This window comes from Molothrus ater, chromosome 1, assembly GCF_012460135.2.
Source record: "Molothrus ater isolate BHLD 08-10-18 breed brown headed cowbird chromosome 1, BPBGC_Mater_1.1, whole genome shotgun sequence".
NCBI lineage: Eukaryota > Metazoa > Chordata > Aves > Passeriformes > Icteridae > Molothrus > Molothrus ater.
In genome coordinates this window covers 46,598,955-46,616,119 of record NC_050478.2, presented here as the reverse complement: position 1 = coordinate 46,616,119, position 17,165 = coordinate 46,598,955, and the positions used below count along the sequence as shown (strand labels likewise).

Genomic DNA, 17,165 nt, shown 5'->3' with positions numbered 1-17,165 from the left:
AGGAAATGCAGGCAGCAATACAAGGCATCTTTATATCTCTGTGGATTTGCAGAGGTTATAATACTAAAGTTTCAATTTTAAAAAAATCCTACACTATAATAATTATTCTAAGAATGTAATTCATATAGTGCCCAAGGAAATTCTGCATTAAAAAGACTAATAAAATCACACACTCACTAACTGTAAACCCCTTTCTGCTCTTGATGAAAAGGTTTGGAATACACTATAAAACCAAAATACAGATATTTCCCTTCTGAGTACAAAACACAATGTGAGAAGTAACAAAACCTTGCTTTGCTTTGCACATAACAATTACTTTAGTGAAAAATGAGGGAATAAAACAAGGCAATTTTTTATTTTCTCATTATAAAAATATTTAGCATAAGAGAGTATATGAGATTCTCAGACGATTATAAGAAAAGGCATATTTATTTCAATGTCAAAAAGCTACATGCCTAAAAGAATTTTTGGAGTGAGACTTCATACTGTTCATATTTAAACTGCTTCATTATTCCTTTTCAGAAAACACATTTATCATATTTTGAATACCTCAACTATTTGCATTAGACATACTTGCTCAAATAAAGACAGAATATGATACTGAATTAAAGAAAACAAGGTCTTTTCTAATACAAAAATGCAACATTGAGCAATTTCATTTCACCTCCAGAGAAGAGTCAATATTAAATCCTGCCACAGCTCTCACTTTCAAAATAACACATGCAGCAGTGGGGTCTCTATGGCAATCACCATTTTACTACACTTCCTTTATAGTAACAATAACAACATTTCTTTTTTGGAAGGGGATTCCCACAAAGAAAAGAAATTACAAAGGGAATCTACCAAGAAATCTACCAAGTTTAAACAATTATGAAAAAATGTAAACATTTGTTCTTTGAAAAGAAATCTCTTTTCCTCATTCTTCTTTCACCTATTCTAACTCCAATTCAAAAAGCCTACAACAGTAATGTTAAGAAAAGTAGTCATCTAATGTTGGTATTAAAGACTTTATTAACTAAGCTTTGGCAACATGCATCTATTTCAACAACCTGACTTATGCCATATTCTCAGAATTCAGCTTTCAAAATCAACTACACAAGGAAACTGTCAAGCACATCACAGTTGCCCTTAAGTTAAAAGGCAAAAAGTTCTACACAGCAAAAGCAGAATCAAAAAATTCTCTTATGTTAATCTTTCAGGCTTATTTAGTCATGCCATTTCAAAGTATTAAAGAATAACCCATCTAGCACAACACCTAGTATTTATTAAAGCAACCAGAAAATCCCCACCTTCAAACTTAAATCATCTCATGTGAACTCATGTGAACTAAGTAAAGACTGGAATATTACTGTGAACTCAGTACAGACTAGAATAAAAGCAAATCTGACTTACATAAAAGCATACATGAAAAGGCAATTTTGTCCAATTTAAAATGTCTTCTTAGATGAATAGTAGGGGGAAATACTTTTTCTTTAACACCTTTGGATTTTAGTTGTTGTGATATACAACACTGCAAAGGTAAGTCTTTTTTCCAGTAAGGACTCTAATTGTGACTCAGCTTCTCAAACAAGGAACGCCAGAAAGTAAAATCAGATCCTCCAACAGAAAAGCACAAAACATGTAAAATAACTTTTTTACAAAAGAGACACATCATGAAAAAGTTATCCTAAAGCAACACAGAGCTGAGGCAAGAAGAAAAATTGGTTTATTCTTTGTTCAGTATGGGGATGGTTTGGGAAGGATTTATTTTTTAAAAACACTGCTCTTCTGCAGATATCACATTCTGAAATGATTAGAACATAAATCCCCATAGGAAGGACATGGTCAGTCTCAGACAGTTTTGTTGTGAATGTTACCCCAGCCAAACCATTCCACCAGTTTACAGTGTACTATAAAATATTTACACAAGCTATGAACTATAAAATATTTTCACATGAACTATAAAATATTTACACTATCAACATCAGTTAGGAAAGAATGATGTGCTGTCAAGCTGGTATGACCCAGGAGTAAAGATTTTGTGGTCACAGATTAAATAAAACTATTGCAAATCATCTGGAAAGTTACAGGGACTATTAGGTTAAACAAATTACTGCTTCCTGGTCTCTTGGATGGTAAATGTAACCAGGAAAGCATAGCTTATGTGCTTTAAGCCAGGTTTTACCAACAAGATAAAGAAAGGTTAGGCTCATAATCAAACTGACCTCTCTGAATGTTCCTTCTAGCAAGGTGTCCAGATGTTGAAGAGGAGCTGGAGTTTTGTCCTTGAATCGTGTCAGCAGTCGCCGCTCAATAGCTCGAAACTGCACAGCCCTTTCAGACAACAGCTCCTGATACTTCTCAGCATTCAAACGTAGCTGCAATTTAAGGGTTTTCAAGAATTCAGGTTAAGGGTCATATACATTCATGTATGCACATTCCAAATGAAATGCAAGAAGGATAGGAAAATTTTTGAGACAGAGCGTAATACTCAAATACTCAATTATGAATACCATTTATGCCAGTTTCATACTTTATACACCTTGTGAAGCTTAACACTTTCAAGAATTATCATTTCCCACTGAAATCAAAACTAATTGTCAACAGCCACAATAACCAGTGAAAATGCATAAATATCTCATCTAGAAGCCTATTAACAAGAATGAAGTTTCACCACCAAGACACAAAGGCTTCTTCTTGGTTTGGTGTGCTATTTACGACACATATGCAGTGTACTGGACTTGATATTCATTGCAGTAGAAAGTAAACAGTTATTCCCTCAGCATGAACAGAAGTACTGAATTCTGTACTGACTAAATTATTGTCTTTTTCGGAATTTAAATCCTCTTTCCTTTTATCTATACTGATTAGCTAACAGTAACAAAATTCCTTGAAGTGCTCACAAAAGAACCTTTAAATGATAAAATGATTAAAAGATAAAATAAGAATTTTTATTATCTGGGCACTTGATGTACACTTTCCAGTACATACCTCAAAAATAAAAATTACCAAAGATGAGTCTTTCACAAAGCTGTGATACCTCTGTACAGCTGACATTATAGCTAGCAGAAGAAGCATCAAGACACACAGCTTTCCAAATGCAGGCAAAAGTGCCCCAAAATGAAGAGAAAAGGGAAGTTTCTTAAATTTACATACCAGATTATATTTAAAAATAAGCAGATGTCAATCTGTCCAGTACATTATTATGATCAATAGTTCAGAGGTGCTAAGGGAAAAAGAAACACTATGAAGTTTTACTAAAAGTAGTAGGAAAAAAGGGACATCTCAGCTAAGGGATAACTCAGGTAATTTTCTCCTAAGCTTGCCAAAAAAAAACCACAGTATGTTGAAAACTAACAGGGATGGAAGCATAGGAATGCCTTTAATAGATCATTTGACATTTTTTAGATCAGATAATTACAGTATAAATTCAGAAATTTTAAAAGAACCAGCTACAATGTATTTAGAGTCTAAATTAGCATCCCAGAAATCACACCTGTATTTTGAACTTCAATGTATTTAAGGCTTGCTATATACTCTAAAGAAGCCTAGGTTTAAGGTATTTCTACAAAAACATTCACTTTTTTTTAAAAATTAACATTTTTTTTCTTCTCAAATCAGTTGAAAGAAAATAGAAATAGAAAGAGCTTGAAATATAGACCAGGATCTAGGCTGACTACTCAAAATATCCCAGAAAATCCCAACGACACCTTCCATCTTTCTGGGCAGTGACAGCTCCACCTCGCAGAAAGTTTGGCAGCATGAAAAAACATCCAATAGTATTTCTCATTCCTACCTACCTAGGTTGTTGCTTTGCTCAAATATATGAGTTAACAGAAATTTTCAAATAGCAATTATCTCTTTTTATGGGAAAGGTATGGAGGAAAGAATGCATGTATTTTAATTGATTAGCTATTCCTACAAGCTAGCTGAACTACTGGAGATTCTTCATTGTCATCTGCATGGCCAAACAGGAATAAGTAATTACATTTCTTTTATTTCTGGTCTAGCAAACTTCCTTGAGCCTCCAATGATACTTCTACAAGGGCAGTTTCTTAAAAATCTGAAGGGACTTTCCCTTTGATACAACTGTATTTTCTGAAAGCCAAATGCCTGTGATACTATAGTTATAATCTGATTAATTATTGCACTAAAAAGTATTTTTAAATTAGCAGACCATTAGCAATTCACATTTTATATAACATACCTCAAAATGTCGATCAATTAGTTCAAAATATTCTTGCAGGGGAATTGAACCAGAAAAGGTACATGCAAAATCCTTGCAGTTTTGCTTCTTGAAATGCTCTTGTAGTCGGTGTATGAGCTCTTTCGTTACCAGCCAAAGGTCTTCCAACTGATCACTCTGAATTCTGTATCGTTCTTTGAGTGCAAGAACAAATAAAGAATAATAAACACAGTTTTCTGACACATAAATTCGCTACACAACAGTTTAGCTAACACTCAAATAGAATTTGTTAACTGTACCCAAAGTCTACAGATTTCCTTAAGACATGTACATTCAGTAGTGTTAAAGAAATACTTGTATCTTATTAACTGTGCTGCTTCACTTTAAATACAACTAATATTAGTGAAATTGATTCTTATCCAACTCATACTATGACTTGGTAAAAATGGCTCAGTGTAGAAATGAAAAGTGTTAATATAAACTGAAGTGAAAAACCAAATCCTGATAGCTAGTGTTATCTGTCCCAGCAAATTCATTTAACTCATCAGATTTTAGTGCATTTCAATGTACCAGGCTAGTGGAATGAGATTCTATTTCTAGTTCATGTTCATATAATCCTCTCTCCAGCTTCTATGAAATCAGAATTAACTAATATTACTATTAGTTTAATTAACAGAATTAACTGATAATAACTAATAAAAGTTGAGAAAAGCAGTGTGGAAAATCATAGCAGCCTTTTAATTTTAATTTTTTCAGAAAAAGCATTTTCAAACATTAGGTCCTTACATCTTTTCATTACACATCTGCCAATAACTAACAAAAAAAAGATAGATAGAAATGTAGCTATGAGAACTTGACACAAAATCGTTCCTGTTTCTTGCCCTTGTTAAAAAGGTCCACAGTAAATCAAATTAACCAGAATTCTTTTAAACTTGAATGTACTTATTTTAAATTTTCTCAACATTACTAATTCAAGATTGTTTGACATTACCACTGGCATCATTCCCGGGATATGTATTTCACTGAATACCAAATGACAAATTCTGTTTACAGTGTAACAGGAAAGAAGCAAGTTTTATTTAAAAACATGCTTGTTAAAGAAAAGAACACCATCTGCTAAAGATAGCATTCGACCTAATATCCATTTTTTAAACACTCACAATGTAATGGCTGGACTTACTTGGATGTATGACCATACTTTGCCTTAAGTGATTTTTCCTTGACGGAAATTAGCTCAGATGTTTTCAGGCCAAATCAACAGTCATTCCATTTATAATTGACATATCTAATACATTAATGGTTTAAAAAGGACAAAACTAATTTCCTCCAAATTGCACATTTAGTTTCCATACATTGTTTGTTGGTCAATACAAACACAATCTAATTTTACCATGGTCTGAGTAGAGAACATTGCAGTCATTTGCTTTTCTGTGATGTTCCAAGTCTCAAAAAGGACAAATTAGATTTGGAAACGTTACAAAACTGAGAATCTGTAGTTAAACTAAACACATGCTTTAAACAGAAATACAGTGAAAGAGAAAAAATAAGTAACTGTGCTTCTGTTCATCCCATGCTTTTATGATGGTTAACCAATTTGTAGTAGTCTTTTTGTTAAAATAAGCCCCATTACAGAAAATTACAACAGATTTTCAAAAATTTCTCTATCAGAAAAGCAGAAAACTGACGGGCACCAATAAATTAAATAGCTTACAGAGTCTTTTCACACTACAACTATTGGCTGTCCAAATAGTACAACCTGCATTAGGAATAGCTGTTCAGCGAGTAGGAACTTTAGAAGATTCAGTTCACTTCTCAGCTAGGAAATCCACATCAGAAGAAAAACCCCCCAGCCACAGTTAGCAGTCAAGCCCTCTTAAATTTTCATTAAAACACAATTTTAAAATTTTCAGCCCAAAAAAAAATGCCTTAAAGTCTTAATCTAGCTGCTGCAAGCTACTTTTATTATATATTTTCTGTCAATACCTACTTCAGTCTGAGTTTCTTTGCAGCAGTCTTGACAAGTTGAAGTAATATCTTGAATTGCTACACTGGTTAAAAGGGATTAGCTAATAGAATTAAAAACTAACAGGAAAACAGATGTTGTTCCTGTTTGCAGCTTCAGCAACGAAACCCAACTGAACCTGGCAACCTTAGTTGCTACATGCAGCTCTTCCCATTCAGAACTTAAGGTCCATTTGATAAGGAATATTGGAAAAGAGGTCTTCTTCCATTGTCCATTATAAACTCCTTTCATGGAAAACCAGAAATAAGATTTGACCTTAAAAACTTCTTTTACTTTTCTGAAATACCATTTCTTCTAGTAAAATTTTATCTACACATAGAGGTTTCTTTTTGAAGAACATTTCCTCAGTTAAAATGCTATACAAGCGCTTTTACAAAGTATAAACTCAGTGTTACATAGCAGAGTAAGTACCTATCAAATCATACATAATTTCATCAACATTCATTAGTTTCACAGAAGATCTGTTCAGACAAGCACAATCATTTCAGTATCATGATATTCTACCAAAAAATGCTTTTATATAATCCATAGTCTCTGTTTATAAAAATATTCTGAATTATGATTGACTATCAGAGTTCTTACAAGTATCTACCTTTAAATAAGTTTTAGTTAGTTACATTTCAAATAAGCACATTCCCCACCTAAGACCTTCTCTAACCCACTCAGTTCAATGCATGAAGTGGATACTGGAAACAGGCTGCTAACATAGAAAGTGACATCATAGTACTCATTTGTTTTCTAAAGTTAGGATTCCCATACACAGTAAATGAGTAGCCACACTAGGAGAAACAGACATTGTGAAGCTCCTTCGTAAAGCAAACTTCACAAGTAAAGCAGTGTGGGAAAGTTTATTCTAAGACTGCAAGCGTCATTCCTAGCTGGTGAATAAACAAACCTGAGAGGAAAAGATTGAAGATTGGGGGTAGGGGTGTATGTGATTAAAAGTTATGGCCTTCAGTAGAAACTAAAATATATTCATTACACAGAAACAAATTTGTCCTTACAGCAATCAGATTTAACAACGATGCAAGAGAAAGTCCAAATCAAAGATTTGAACTGCAATCCAGGAAAAAGTTATTTGCAAATCCTTTCAATTCTTTGATTTTTAAAAACTATTATTGCACTTCTAGTTTAGTTAAATCTGTTTAAGATCTCCTATTCAAAGAAATATTAAAAACAAAGTAACAATAAAACAGCATGTAAATAATGCATACAAAAAACAATACAGATGGATTTGATCCTTAGAAATGTAAAACAATTCCTGGTAAAATGAAAATTACTCTCCAGATGGTTTCTGTTTTTAACACATATGATTACATTACAAAAGGTATTAAATATTATTTCATAGGTCACAGCTGACCCCATCAATATTTATATTGCCCATCACAAATATGGATTTCTGAAAACAGTAAGGAATATTATCTCAGTGTTGAAAAAATTTCACATTGACAAACCAAATTGTGATTTTTCACTCAAAGCAGTTTCCACAAAGCATTCACAGAGTGTTCCAACTGAACCCTCTGCAGTGCACAGTTGCTTTTCTAGCTTTTTAATTTGTTGTGCTCTGCTGGCATGGAAAATGCTAAACACAATTGAACTTATGTGGTTCCAAGGCACATGCCAAGAAAGAGTTTAGCAAGTTGAGCAGTTGTACAGAGCAAGACCATAAACTCTTGAAAATTAAGAGAACCTATCTCTTTCAAAGAGCACAAGTTTAGGTGGCTGGAACAGGACTACTTAAATCACAAACTGCCCTATACAAGAGATACTGGACCAGGTAACAGCTTATCTACATGCATGTTCATACACTCTTTAAACATAATAAGAAGGATCTTGAATCCATAATCTCTTACTTACAAAGATATACAGGCACCTAAAGAGAAGAGATGGGCATTTACTCAGATGTTGAGAAACAACTAGGGTCTGATGCTTAATTTAAGTGAAGGATGACTCAAAGTCAGAGGGAAGCTAGAAACTTGCTTTTTAATCCCTTTCAAAAATTTCAGTAGGTGACTAATTCCAAACACAGATGTTGAAATTCCTTTAAGATGAGGGGTTTTTCCATTATTATAATGACAGTTTTAGTTTATGAATAAAAACATTGCTAAAAGCTTTAAGAAAATCCAATTTCTTCAGAGAACTACCACTGTAGTGTACTATATTTTGAGTATGATTTTTTGTTTTGTTATACAATTTTATTTTTGAAAGGAGGTAAGAAACCATCAATTAACACTTTGAAACTCCTGTGGTAATTTACAAACACTGATTATCCTTTTTTGTATGATCCACATTTTCATTTTGGACATATTCAAACTGATAATCAAGCTTCTTTTACCCTAATACTGACAGAACTTACGTGATGTTTTTGAAGCAAGAAGAGTGGTTTTTGAACCAGTTAAAAACTGAAATCCGAGAGCATTTGCTTGGTCACCCTCAGACGGATCAACAAAGTCTGAAAAAGAAAGTTAAATACCGTTTTCTGTAATTTGACACTGGCATTCAGCAAAACTCAATCCATTGCCAGGACTATATCAATCTTTGCACAAGCAATTGAATGTGATTGTTTCCCTTCTTAGGTTCAAAAGTAACAAATATCAGCAGTTTGGTACACCCTTCCTTCATTCAGAGGTGGAATGTGAGCCACACACTGTTTCCCTTCCCCAGCCTGAAAACAAAAAATTTTTTCCCAGAGGTTCAGTCTGTACATTCTAAAAGAACTGCAATTATTGTACAGCCCAAAGACTATCACTTTCACCAGATGCAAGGTCACCTTTAATTCAGATATTTATGCAAAACTTTTGCAGAAATTATCATTAAAATGGTTAAACCCACTCTCTTTTTAGGTTTCAGCAGAGAGCAAAACAAACATTCAGCTTGCTAAAACCAGCTACTCTGCAAAGTCCATCCATGCATATCTTTCTTTTCATTCCATATAGTGGATTATACCAGTTAAAAAGGATTAATTTTAGAATATCATGTTTTTAAAACTATTATTTGTCACCACTACTCCCACTACTTCTCCTGAAAATAAGGCAAAAAAGGGAGAAGAGATACTACTTTTATTGCATTTACCAATTCAAATTTTGTTCACAAATTACATCAAAATAATAAATATAAACATAATAAACAGCATACTCTTTTTATTTAATCACTGTAAATGGAATGAACTGAAATCAGAACATTTTAATACCTTCTTGGTCCTATGCTTTGTTTTGTATTCTCAACAATGAATCCCTAGGCTAAAAATAAAATACAATGTGCTATTCTGAAAGCATTATTGCTTAGCCATAATGGAAGCTCATTATTAAAAACCTCAAAATAGAGACCCTTAAAAAAATGTTGCACATCCAGTTGAGAGTAAAGCTATATTTACCCTTAAAATGAAGAGAATCATACTACAAAAAAACAAACAAAACAAAGAAACAACAACACACCAACAAAGCTTACATCACTGTTCTCAGACAAATACATTATATAAGCTTTTAAAGAGATGCAGCTAAACCTTAAAAATACAATAATAAAGTTGTTGGCCCATACAGCTCTTAGCAAATTGTTCCAGAACCTTAGTCATCTGAATTTCTAAAACTTAATCACTGCCAGACTGAACTTACTCACAATCACGTTATAAGCCCTGTTTATTAATTTCTTCTTGTGCTAATATGATCATTTAGACCAATGATATAGCCACAAAATATTTCCTGAAGTCAACTGTATTATCTTTTTTTTTGCCTGTGCATTATTAAGCCAAATGAGTCACTTTCCTTTAATTCTCTTGAAATCTCTAGATAACATTTTTCTCCACTTTTGAGTTATATGTATTATATTTTATTTAATATCAGCAACTAGCACTTAGTTTGCCAGTGCACAGTAACATGATATTGGTTTCCTGCATGGAAACATTTTGTGTAATGCATCCTCAATTTTTATTTCTTTGCTTATGATTAGAACATATTGTACACAGAGTACTCTGTGGTAACTTCCACCTCTTCTCTCTTCCAATTGCAAGCACATAATTACAGCAAAACTTATCTTCTTAACATTACACTTCATAGTACTCAATTTCATTCTTCCTCCAGTCCTAAGTGGAAATGAACTTCTCCTTCATGCTACTTTAATATAATGCTGAACAGAGAACATAGTTTGGTTTCGCACATCAGAAAATAATAATATGTTCAAGTCTTCTTTTTGGTTGAAGAAGGTAACTGAAATTATTAAATATAATCAGCTTCAGACTGATACATCAAATACTCCACAAGTCATCCTCCAAAGCAAATGTACCCCTTACGTACAACATTTACCACTCCTGCTTTGCCCTGCTCACCTTTTTTTAAATGAATGCCCATGTTTTCCCCATTACAACACTGCTTAAGTAATTTTATGTAAAATTACTGTCTGCATACATAAAAATTAGATCTATACCATGTAAAGAAATCTGCAGTTTTACCAGAGACGGGTATACTACCCCAGGTGTATTATTGTTGAAATATTATGCCATCATTTCTTCCAAAATATATTTTTTAATATACTAACGTAAGATTTTTTAATTACTTCATTACTTCACATGGACAAACAATTCCTGTTGGGAGCTTCTAACACCTTTTATATTTAAAAACCTACCTGGAAAAATGGTGACAAAACTGATGGGAGGTTTGTTGGTATCAATAGTTAGCTTGTGGTTTGCTGCTTTTGAAGGTTGAGCTGGAAAGCAAACTAACTTCAAAGGCAGACTGAAACTACACTGTGAAACTCTTGGTATTCCTAAAATGAGAACACAGATTTTTCATTTCCACATTCTGAATACAGGATACTTAATACAGCTGTCCTCAAAGAGGCATAACAAGTTATTTAATGTGATTAAGGAATGTCTTAAAACCAAAACTATATAAAATTCTCATTCTTCCTAAAATTTTCCACCTAAAATATCTTTAAATTTGAATACTTCCAATTACTTTCTCAAGTGGACATCTTTATGTAGATGGGAAAATAAGAGTTATTAGTAAAACTACTCCATACGATACTTACACTAACTAACATGCCATGAAGATTAGTTTTATTTAATGCTCTAAACTAACATTACCACTTTAACATAAAAAAACCACTGCAATTACTCCCAAAGCTTCAAATACAGAACTGAAGCATCAACATTTTCATCAGGAATATCACAAACTAAATGCTCTTTATAAGTATATTTACTCTTTTTTATACACTCTTAAATAACATCTATGCAACCTTCATATTATCTGTCAGAGGTTTGTGGCTTAGAAAAAGAATGTATCCAATGGATACATCCTAAATCTATATTAAATTCTGTATTTCAATTTATTGCATCATAATAAAACAGAACTGTAGAACCAACTAGCTACTGCCCTGAATGTTGGGATCTACTATCACAAGCAATTTCATCTGAATGGTGCAGGAGAAAAGAGGAAGTTTTAACATTAACATTAGAAAACACATTTGAATGTGTCAAAAATTTTCTCAGATATAAATATTGTTTGAAATTGCTGGCATGTCAGAGATTGCCTGGTATGTTCTATGCAAAAGGCAAAAGTGCTCATTGCTGTGAAATATGGAGTACTTGCTCTGTTGAGAAGACAGATTGTGGGATTTTTAAGGACAATTTTTTGATGAAGCATCTACAGGAAAACCTTGTTTAACATAATAGATTTTTAGAGACAATAAAGTAAGCTGGTGTCAGAAAAGTCATGAAACTGATAGGTACACAGAGGTATACACAGAGAGTATAAAAATTGAGCTCAAACATTCAACAGCCATCCAAGAAACCTGTTTTGCTAGTAATTTTGTTTGTTTGCTGCTCCTCAGATCTCTTCCAATGAAAAAACTACTTCTAAGACTCATTTCAGGGAAAAAATGCTATCATAAGGCTCAGATTATTCCCTGTGCTTGTCAATCACAAGCTGTTTTGGCTGGCTGATAATGCCTACAAGCAACTGTTCTGCAGCAGCTTATAAATATAAAATCATAGAAAATTGAGCAGAAGACTCATTCAAACTGAAGACAGGTCTTCAAAATTAGAGTATCTCCAGGTTCAAAGGAAAATTCCTAAAGGAATAGTTGAAAATAAACCCATGATCTGTCAGAATGATTCATTCAACTGTATCTTCATCATCTGATGGGAAAAGTAAAATTTTTCTGATGACAGCATAACACAAGCATCTTAGTATTAAACTTAGATAAGGAGATTCATCAACAGGAAATATTAGTAGCAAAAGTAGGCAAAAAGATTTTTATTTATATTTAAAACAAGACACTTTTCTTGTTTTTTTTCAGACCAGCTTTTTTCTATGTGGTTTGCTGTCAGTCTACCTCATCATAAACATAACTTTTCAATACTTCAGACAAAGGTCAAATCAAAACTAAATCAAGTATTAGCTAGCTTTTGGAGGAGACTGGGGAGATTTCTAGTTGATTAATCCAAAACAGCTACATATAAGAAAAACAAACGAAAAAGCTGCAACAAAATTTATCACTACAGTTAAAACTTGCTGGGAAATGTTTCAGAGTATTTCAGAATTTTAAATGGCACTAAGGAAACAAAGTAGTAGCTACATGTGGGAAGCACAATTTCCTCAACCCATCAATGTGTCTAGCAACACATCTCACTTCATTTAGAGTTGTAGTACTTTGCATGATACACAATTTTAGCACTATAATGAAGGAAAAAAAAGGAAGTAAAAATTCAGATTCTCCTCTAATCTGAAAAAAACAGATGATGTTTAATGTTATCTCATAAGGTGCTAGTATTTAAAGGCATACTATGTACTTATGTAATAAAACAGTCGCATGCCCTGTAGATACTATTTCATTTTCAAATTCCTCATGCATTTATTTAGTTATATTTTAAATATAAATTAATGTGCAAAAAGTATTAAAACTCAGATGTCCCAATTTAGCGTGCTAAATATTCAGAGAATTAATATTTGCTCTGGTATTGTTGACCCTGAGTTTATATAGTGCAATGTATCCCACAGTAACGCAAAAAAGATTTTGTCACAGATAATTCTACCGTGCTCTGCTATATTCTCCTCAGGACAAGGTTTTCATCTTGGTTTGATATTTCTTAAAACAAAAATCCAACCTTCATTTTTAGAATACTATCCTTTCAAATTATATACAGTTGTTTTTATGCAGTTTATTGATCATTAATTTTTTTAATTACTTTGTCTAGCAGAAACATGCCACAGGGTAACAGTTATTCTTGTCAAGAGCAATATCTTATTGAGATGTTTCGAGCATCTATTTCCTGTACAACACCTCAAGGTCCATTGAAATATCCAGAAACCAGAAAAGGTGGGGAATGGTAACAGTTACCTTCCTGCTTCTTTTTACTGCACTTAGTAAGCTCAAAAGAGTATAAGTATTGAAAAATAAGACTCTCATATATCCATCTATAACTTTTGTTTAGAAAAACTGCAAAACTGGAAACTCCCTTTCAGTTGATCTCTAAATCTATGACAATCAACTTTTTTACTTTCTCAAAACACGACAGAATGTGTATTTAATATGTGTATTTTTAAAGTTCATAAAGTATCTTCTACAAGCAGCACATCTTTTCAACACATCTACAGCTACACTGCAAAAACCACCCTTCTCTTTTTAGTCTTCATATACGTAAGTTAATTTTCCAGTCTTTTTTTGTCTCTTAATTGTACCTTATCCATGAATTGTATCTACCACAATCACAGCTAAGTTTTGTACTGCTGGTAGTCTCAGACAGAAAGCAGCCTTGCAGCCTTGAATGCAATGTTTCCAATAGGAATTGGAATGAAGACATGTTGTGACATCATTCTTAGAGCTACTCAGCCCAAATAGCATAAATGCCTAATGGCTGTTTCAGTTGCACCAAAGATATAATTTAGCTGCCTAGCTGCTAAACCTGGGAAAAAAACAGATATAAGAAAGTATAATTGTTTCCAATTTCCAATCTCAATGTACAAAGAACTTAATACTTACACAAAATTCCCATGTTACAAATGAGAAAGTACAATATGCTTCACCAAGAAATGTCCTTATGACCTTCTGTTCTCTATATCCACAGCTTCATAGCATCAAACCAAGAATAATAAGAACTTAGAGAAATAATAGGTAAAATAACAGCTCCCTTCCAAATCTGTTTAATTCAGCATACACTGTCACTCATAAAACTTGGCAATTTTTGCATTCACTCACCTTCAGGATTGAGCTCTGCCATATGAGCAGCAACAGGACAAAATGGGAAAAAAAAACATTATATATTACTAAAATTTTAAAAAAGGAAATATAAGAGGGGTTTAAAAACTTAAGCCACATTTATTAAGTAGACGATACATAAAGACGTAATACTAGCCAAAAACAGACATGAGACCACATTCATCAATAGTGCAACTCCATCCAAGTGACTGACTCATCAAGCTTCAGCTGTCTGAATCCCACAGAGATAGACTGAAGAGTGATTTGGCCACAAATATGGATATCTTTAAAAACTAAAGAGGAAACAGTCTCTGTTCAGATAAAATGAAGTCACAAAAGTCTTAAAGTTTGTTTACTAGGGTATTACACTTAGGGATTTGACTGCCAAGTAACACTAGTATTTGTACGTAATTTCACAGAATTATCTCAAATAATTATTTAAATAAAAATAAAAAAATTAGCAGATCCTAGCCCTAACCCTAATTATGTTCCTTTACTTAGAAGTCTTTGAAATTCAACCAACCAAAGATAAGCTTTTAAAATTTATTCTTCAGTTTTAATAATTCTGTTAGTTGTCATTTCTGCTTGTTCTTTTTTTTAATAGAATGTAAACCATCAAACATATTCAAGATGCAAGCTTTTCTTCCTTCCCTAACCAAAAGGGTTGCAAAATCCAACTTAATATCCAAAATAATTTAAGCTTTATTAGCATTACCTGAAAGAAATAATACATTTATTTTCCAGTCTTAGGAAGCAAAATTAGAGAAACAAGACCAGCAAAACAAAAAGCAAGCTTTCAAAATCAGAGGATCCAAGACACTAACTAATGTGCTACCTATTCAGTCATTCTAAAAACCTGTCTAAGGCCACATCACTAATTTGGACAGTTATGAATGCACAGCATCTCACAAGGAATATGCAGTCAGAATCAGAGGACAGAGGGACTGAAGTTTAACAAGCTGTTCATTCAGGTTCCCAATTAAAAGGGAGGGCTTCCTTTTCTTTAGAAACACCCATTTCATTATTTTTCTAGAAATAAACATTTCAGTCACCGCACAGCCAAGACTACCATCATAAACACAATGCTTCAAGTGTGAAGTGATACAAAGAAAATATTTACATAAAAGTGTCGATATAGGATAAGGCACTCAAGACCACCACCCTCCACAGAAGCCCTTAGTACACATGCACTTCTTTCATGCCAATCTACTTCATTTGTGCTGGCACAGCTCTGTCTTTGCACAGTGAACCAAATCAGCAAATCTGGCTGAGAAACAACTGGTGACTGTGTGACCACAACAGGGGAGGAAGAGCAGGAGCAAAGCCAAGCAGCAAGAAGTGAAGAACTGACAGCTTAAACTGGTTTATGCAGCACTTAACATGGAAGTCCTGCCTAAATACAGCTTCTCAGTAGCCTGACACATTCACAAGTCTGTGTGTAGAACACTAAGCTAATAAACTTTCAGTTATGGATAGCAGAATAAATTTACATATTCTATTACTAGGACACTGTAACATCACATAAAATAACGAGTTGGTTTCTATTTCTTGGGCTTAGTTTATTATTTGGAATGAGTATGTTCATCTGTTAAAAAGGAAGTGAGGAATAATCATTCCCAGTGCTTTTTCAGATCTCATTCTCTGTGAGGAGGCATTATCATCACATTTGTTGGCAGACCAGGAGGGTGAACAGTCATAAAGATGTAATCAACTTCTCACTCCAAGAGGTGAAACAGAACAGAAACAAATTGATAGGACAGGGTGAGAAAGCTGGTACAGCTGTTTCCCAAGCAATAAGCTTCTGATTTTTCCTCTTTAAGACAAATTACACAAATTGATGCAACATAAAATATTAACTAAAACTGAAGACTAGATAAACATTATTTCTTCATTATTATTGCCCTTAGCAAATTTCAAAATAAGATTTATAAGAAACACATAGGGGAAAAGGCCTCAAAAAAAAAAAAGGAACATCACTTTCAAGTCTCCAGTGGCTCACCTGTTGGTATATGATATGAAACCATGCAAGTCCCTTCTAGATCTGGTGGAGAACAATTCTCCTTTAAAAAGACAGACAGGACCACAGTTTCAGATGAATCTGGTTCTAAAAACAATACAAAATTAAATCAATTAACAGGAGCATCCAAATGAAAGCAGCATATTTCCTAGCACTTTGGGAATTATTTTACTAAATTATGATCGCTTCTCTATTAGTTCACCTTTATCAAATCACAGCCTTTTCTTTTAATCCTTAATTTGTAAAAGGCAAAATAGGGCCTTCAAGCATTTTGAAGCATAACCTATAAAAAAATTCAGCACACTGAACATGGCAAATATAAAAGAAATTAGATTTACATTGTAATTCTGGCATTTTACAAAGACATTTGCTCCTGTCACTTATTGAGAAAATAGAAGAACTGCCCCTTCAAGTGAGAGTAGCAGTCAGTAAAGCCGTGTTTCAATAGGGACTATTACTTCCCATTTGAGAGCAGAAATGGCCCGCAGTTCCAACTGAAGCAGCAGGAACACTTGTCAGAACACTTCAGCTCCTCCACATAGTCTTAAAGGTAACCCCACCTGCAGTCTAACCAACAAGAGTGGGGAAAATCAGGATGATCAAAAAGCTGATTCTGCTTTGGGAACAGATGGTAGACTGTTCCCCAGTTCACAAACTTACTGTCCCTGTTTGTAGATCAAGACTGGCATTTCTACATAGACAGAAATGTCAGCCAAACAAAATAACCCAAGACTACAGAAGTACTACAGAATAATCGGGGGTTTTTTGCC

General features: G+C 33.5%; 1 protein-coding gene across 1 annotated transcript in view; it reads right to left on the bottom strand.

The window, feature by feature from the left end:
• The window catches only part of BBS9 (Bardet-Biedl syndrome 9), a 283,034-nt gene that overhangs the window by 205,878 nt on the left and 59,991 nt on the right, over positions 1-17,165 (bottom strand). The window contains exons 14-19 of the mRNA XM_036378769.2: positions 16,378-16,482; positions 14,379-14,393; positions 10,806-10,946; positions 8,545-8,640; positions 4,187-4,359; positions 2,205-2,357 (exon numbers count right to left, since the gene is read on the bottom strand). Coding sequence (XP_036234662.1) covers positions 2,205-2,357; positions 4,187-4,359; positions 8,545-8,640; positions 10,806-10,946; positions 14,379-14,393; positions 16,378-16,482 — 683 coding nt within the window. The remainder of the gene's footprint in view (positions 1-2,204; positions 2,358-4,186; positions 4,360-8,544; positions 8,641-10,805; positions 10,947-14,378; positions 14,394-16,377; positions 16,483-17,165) is intronic.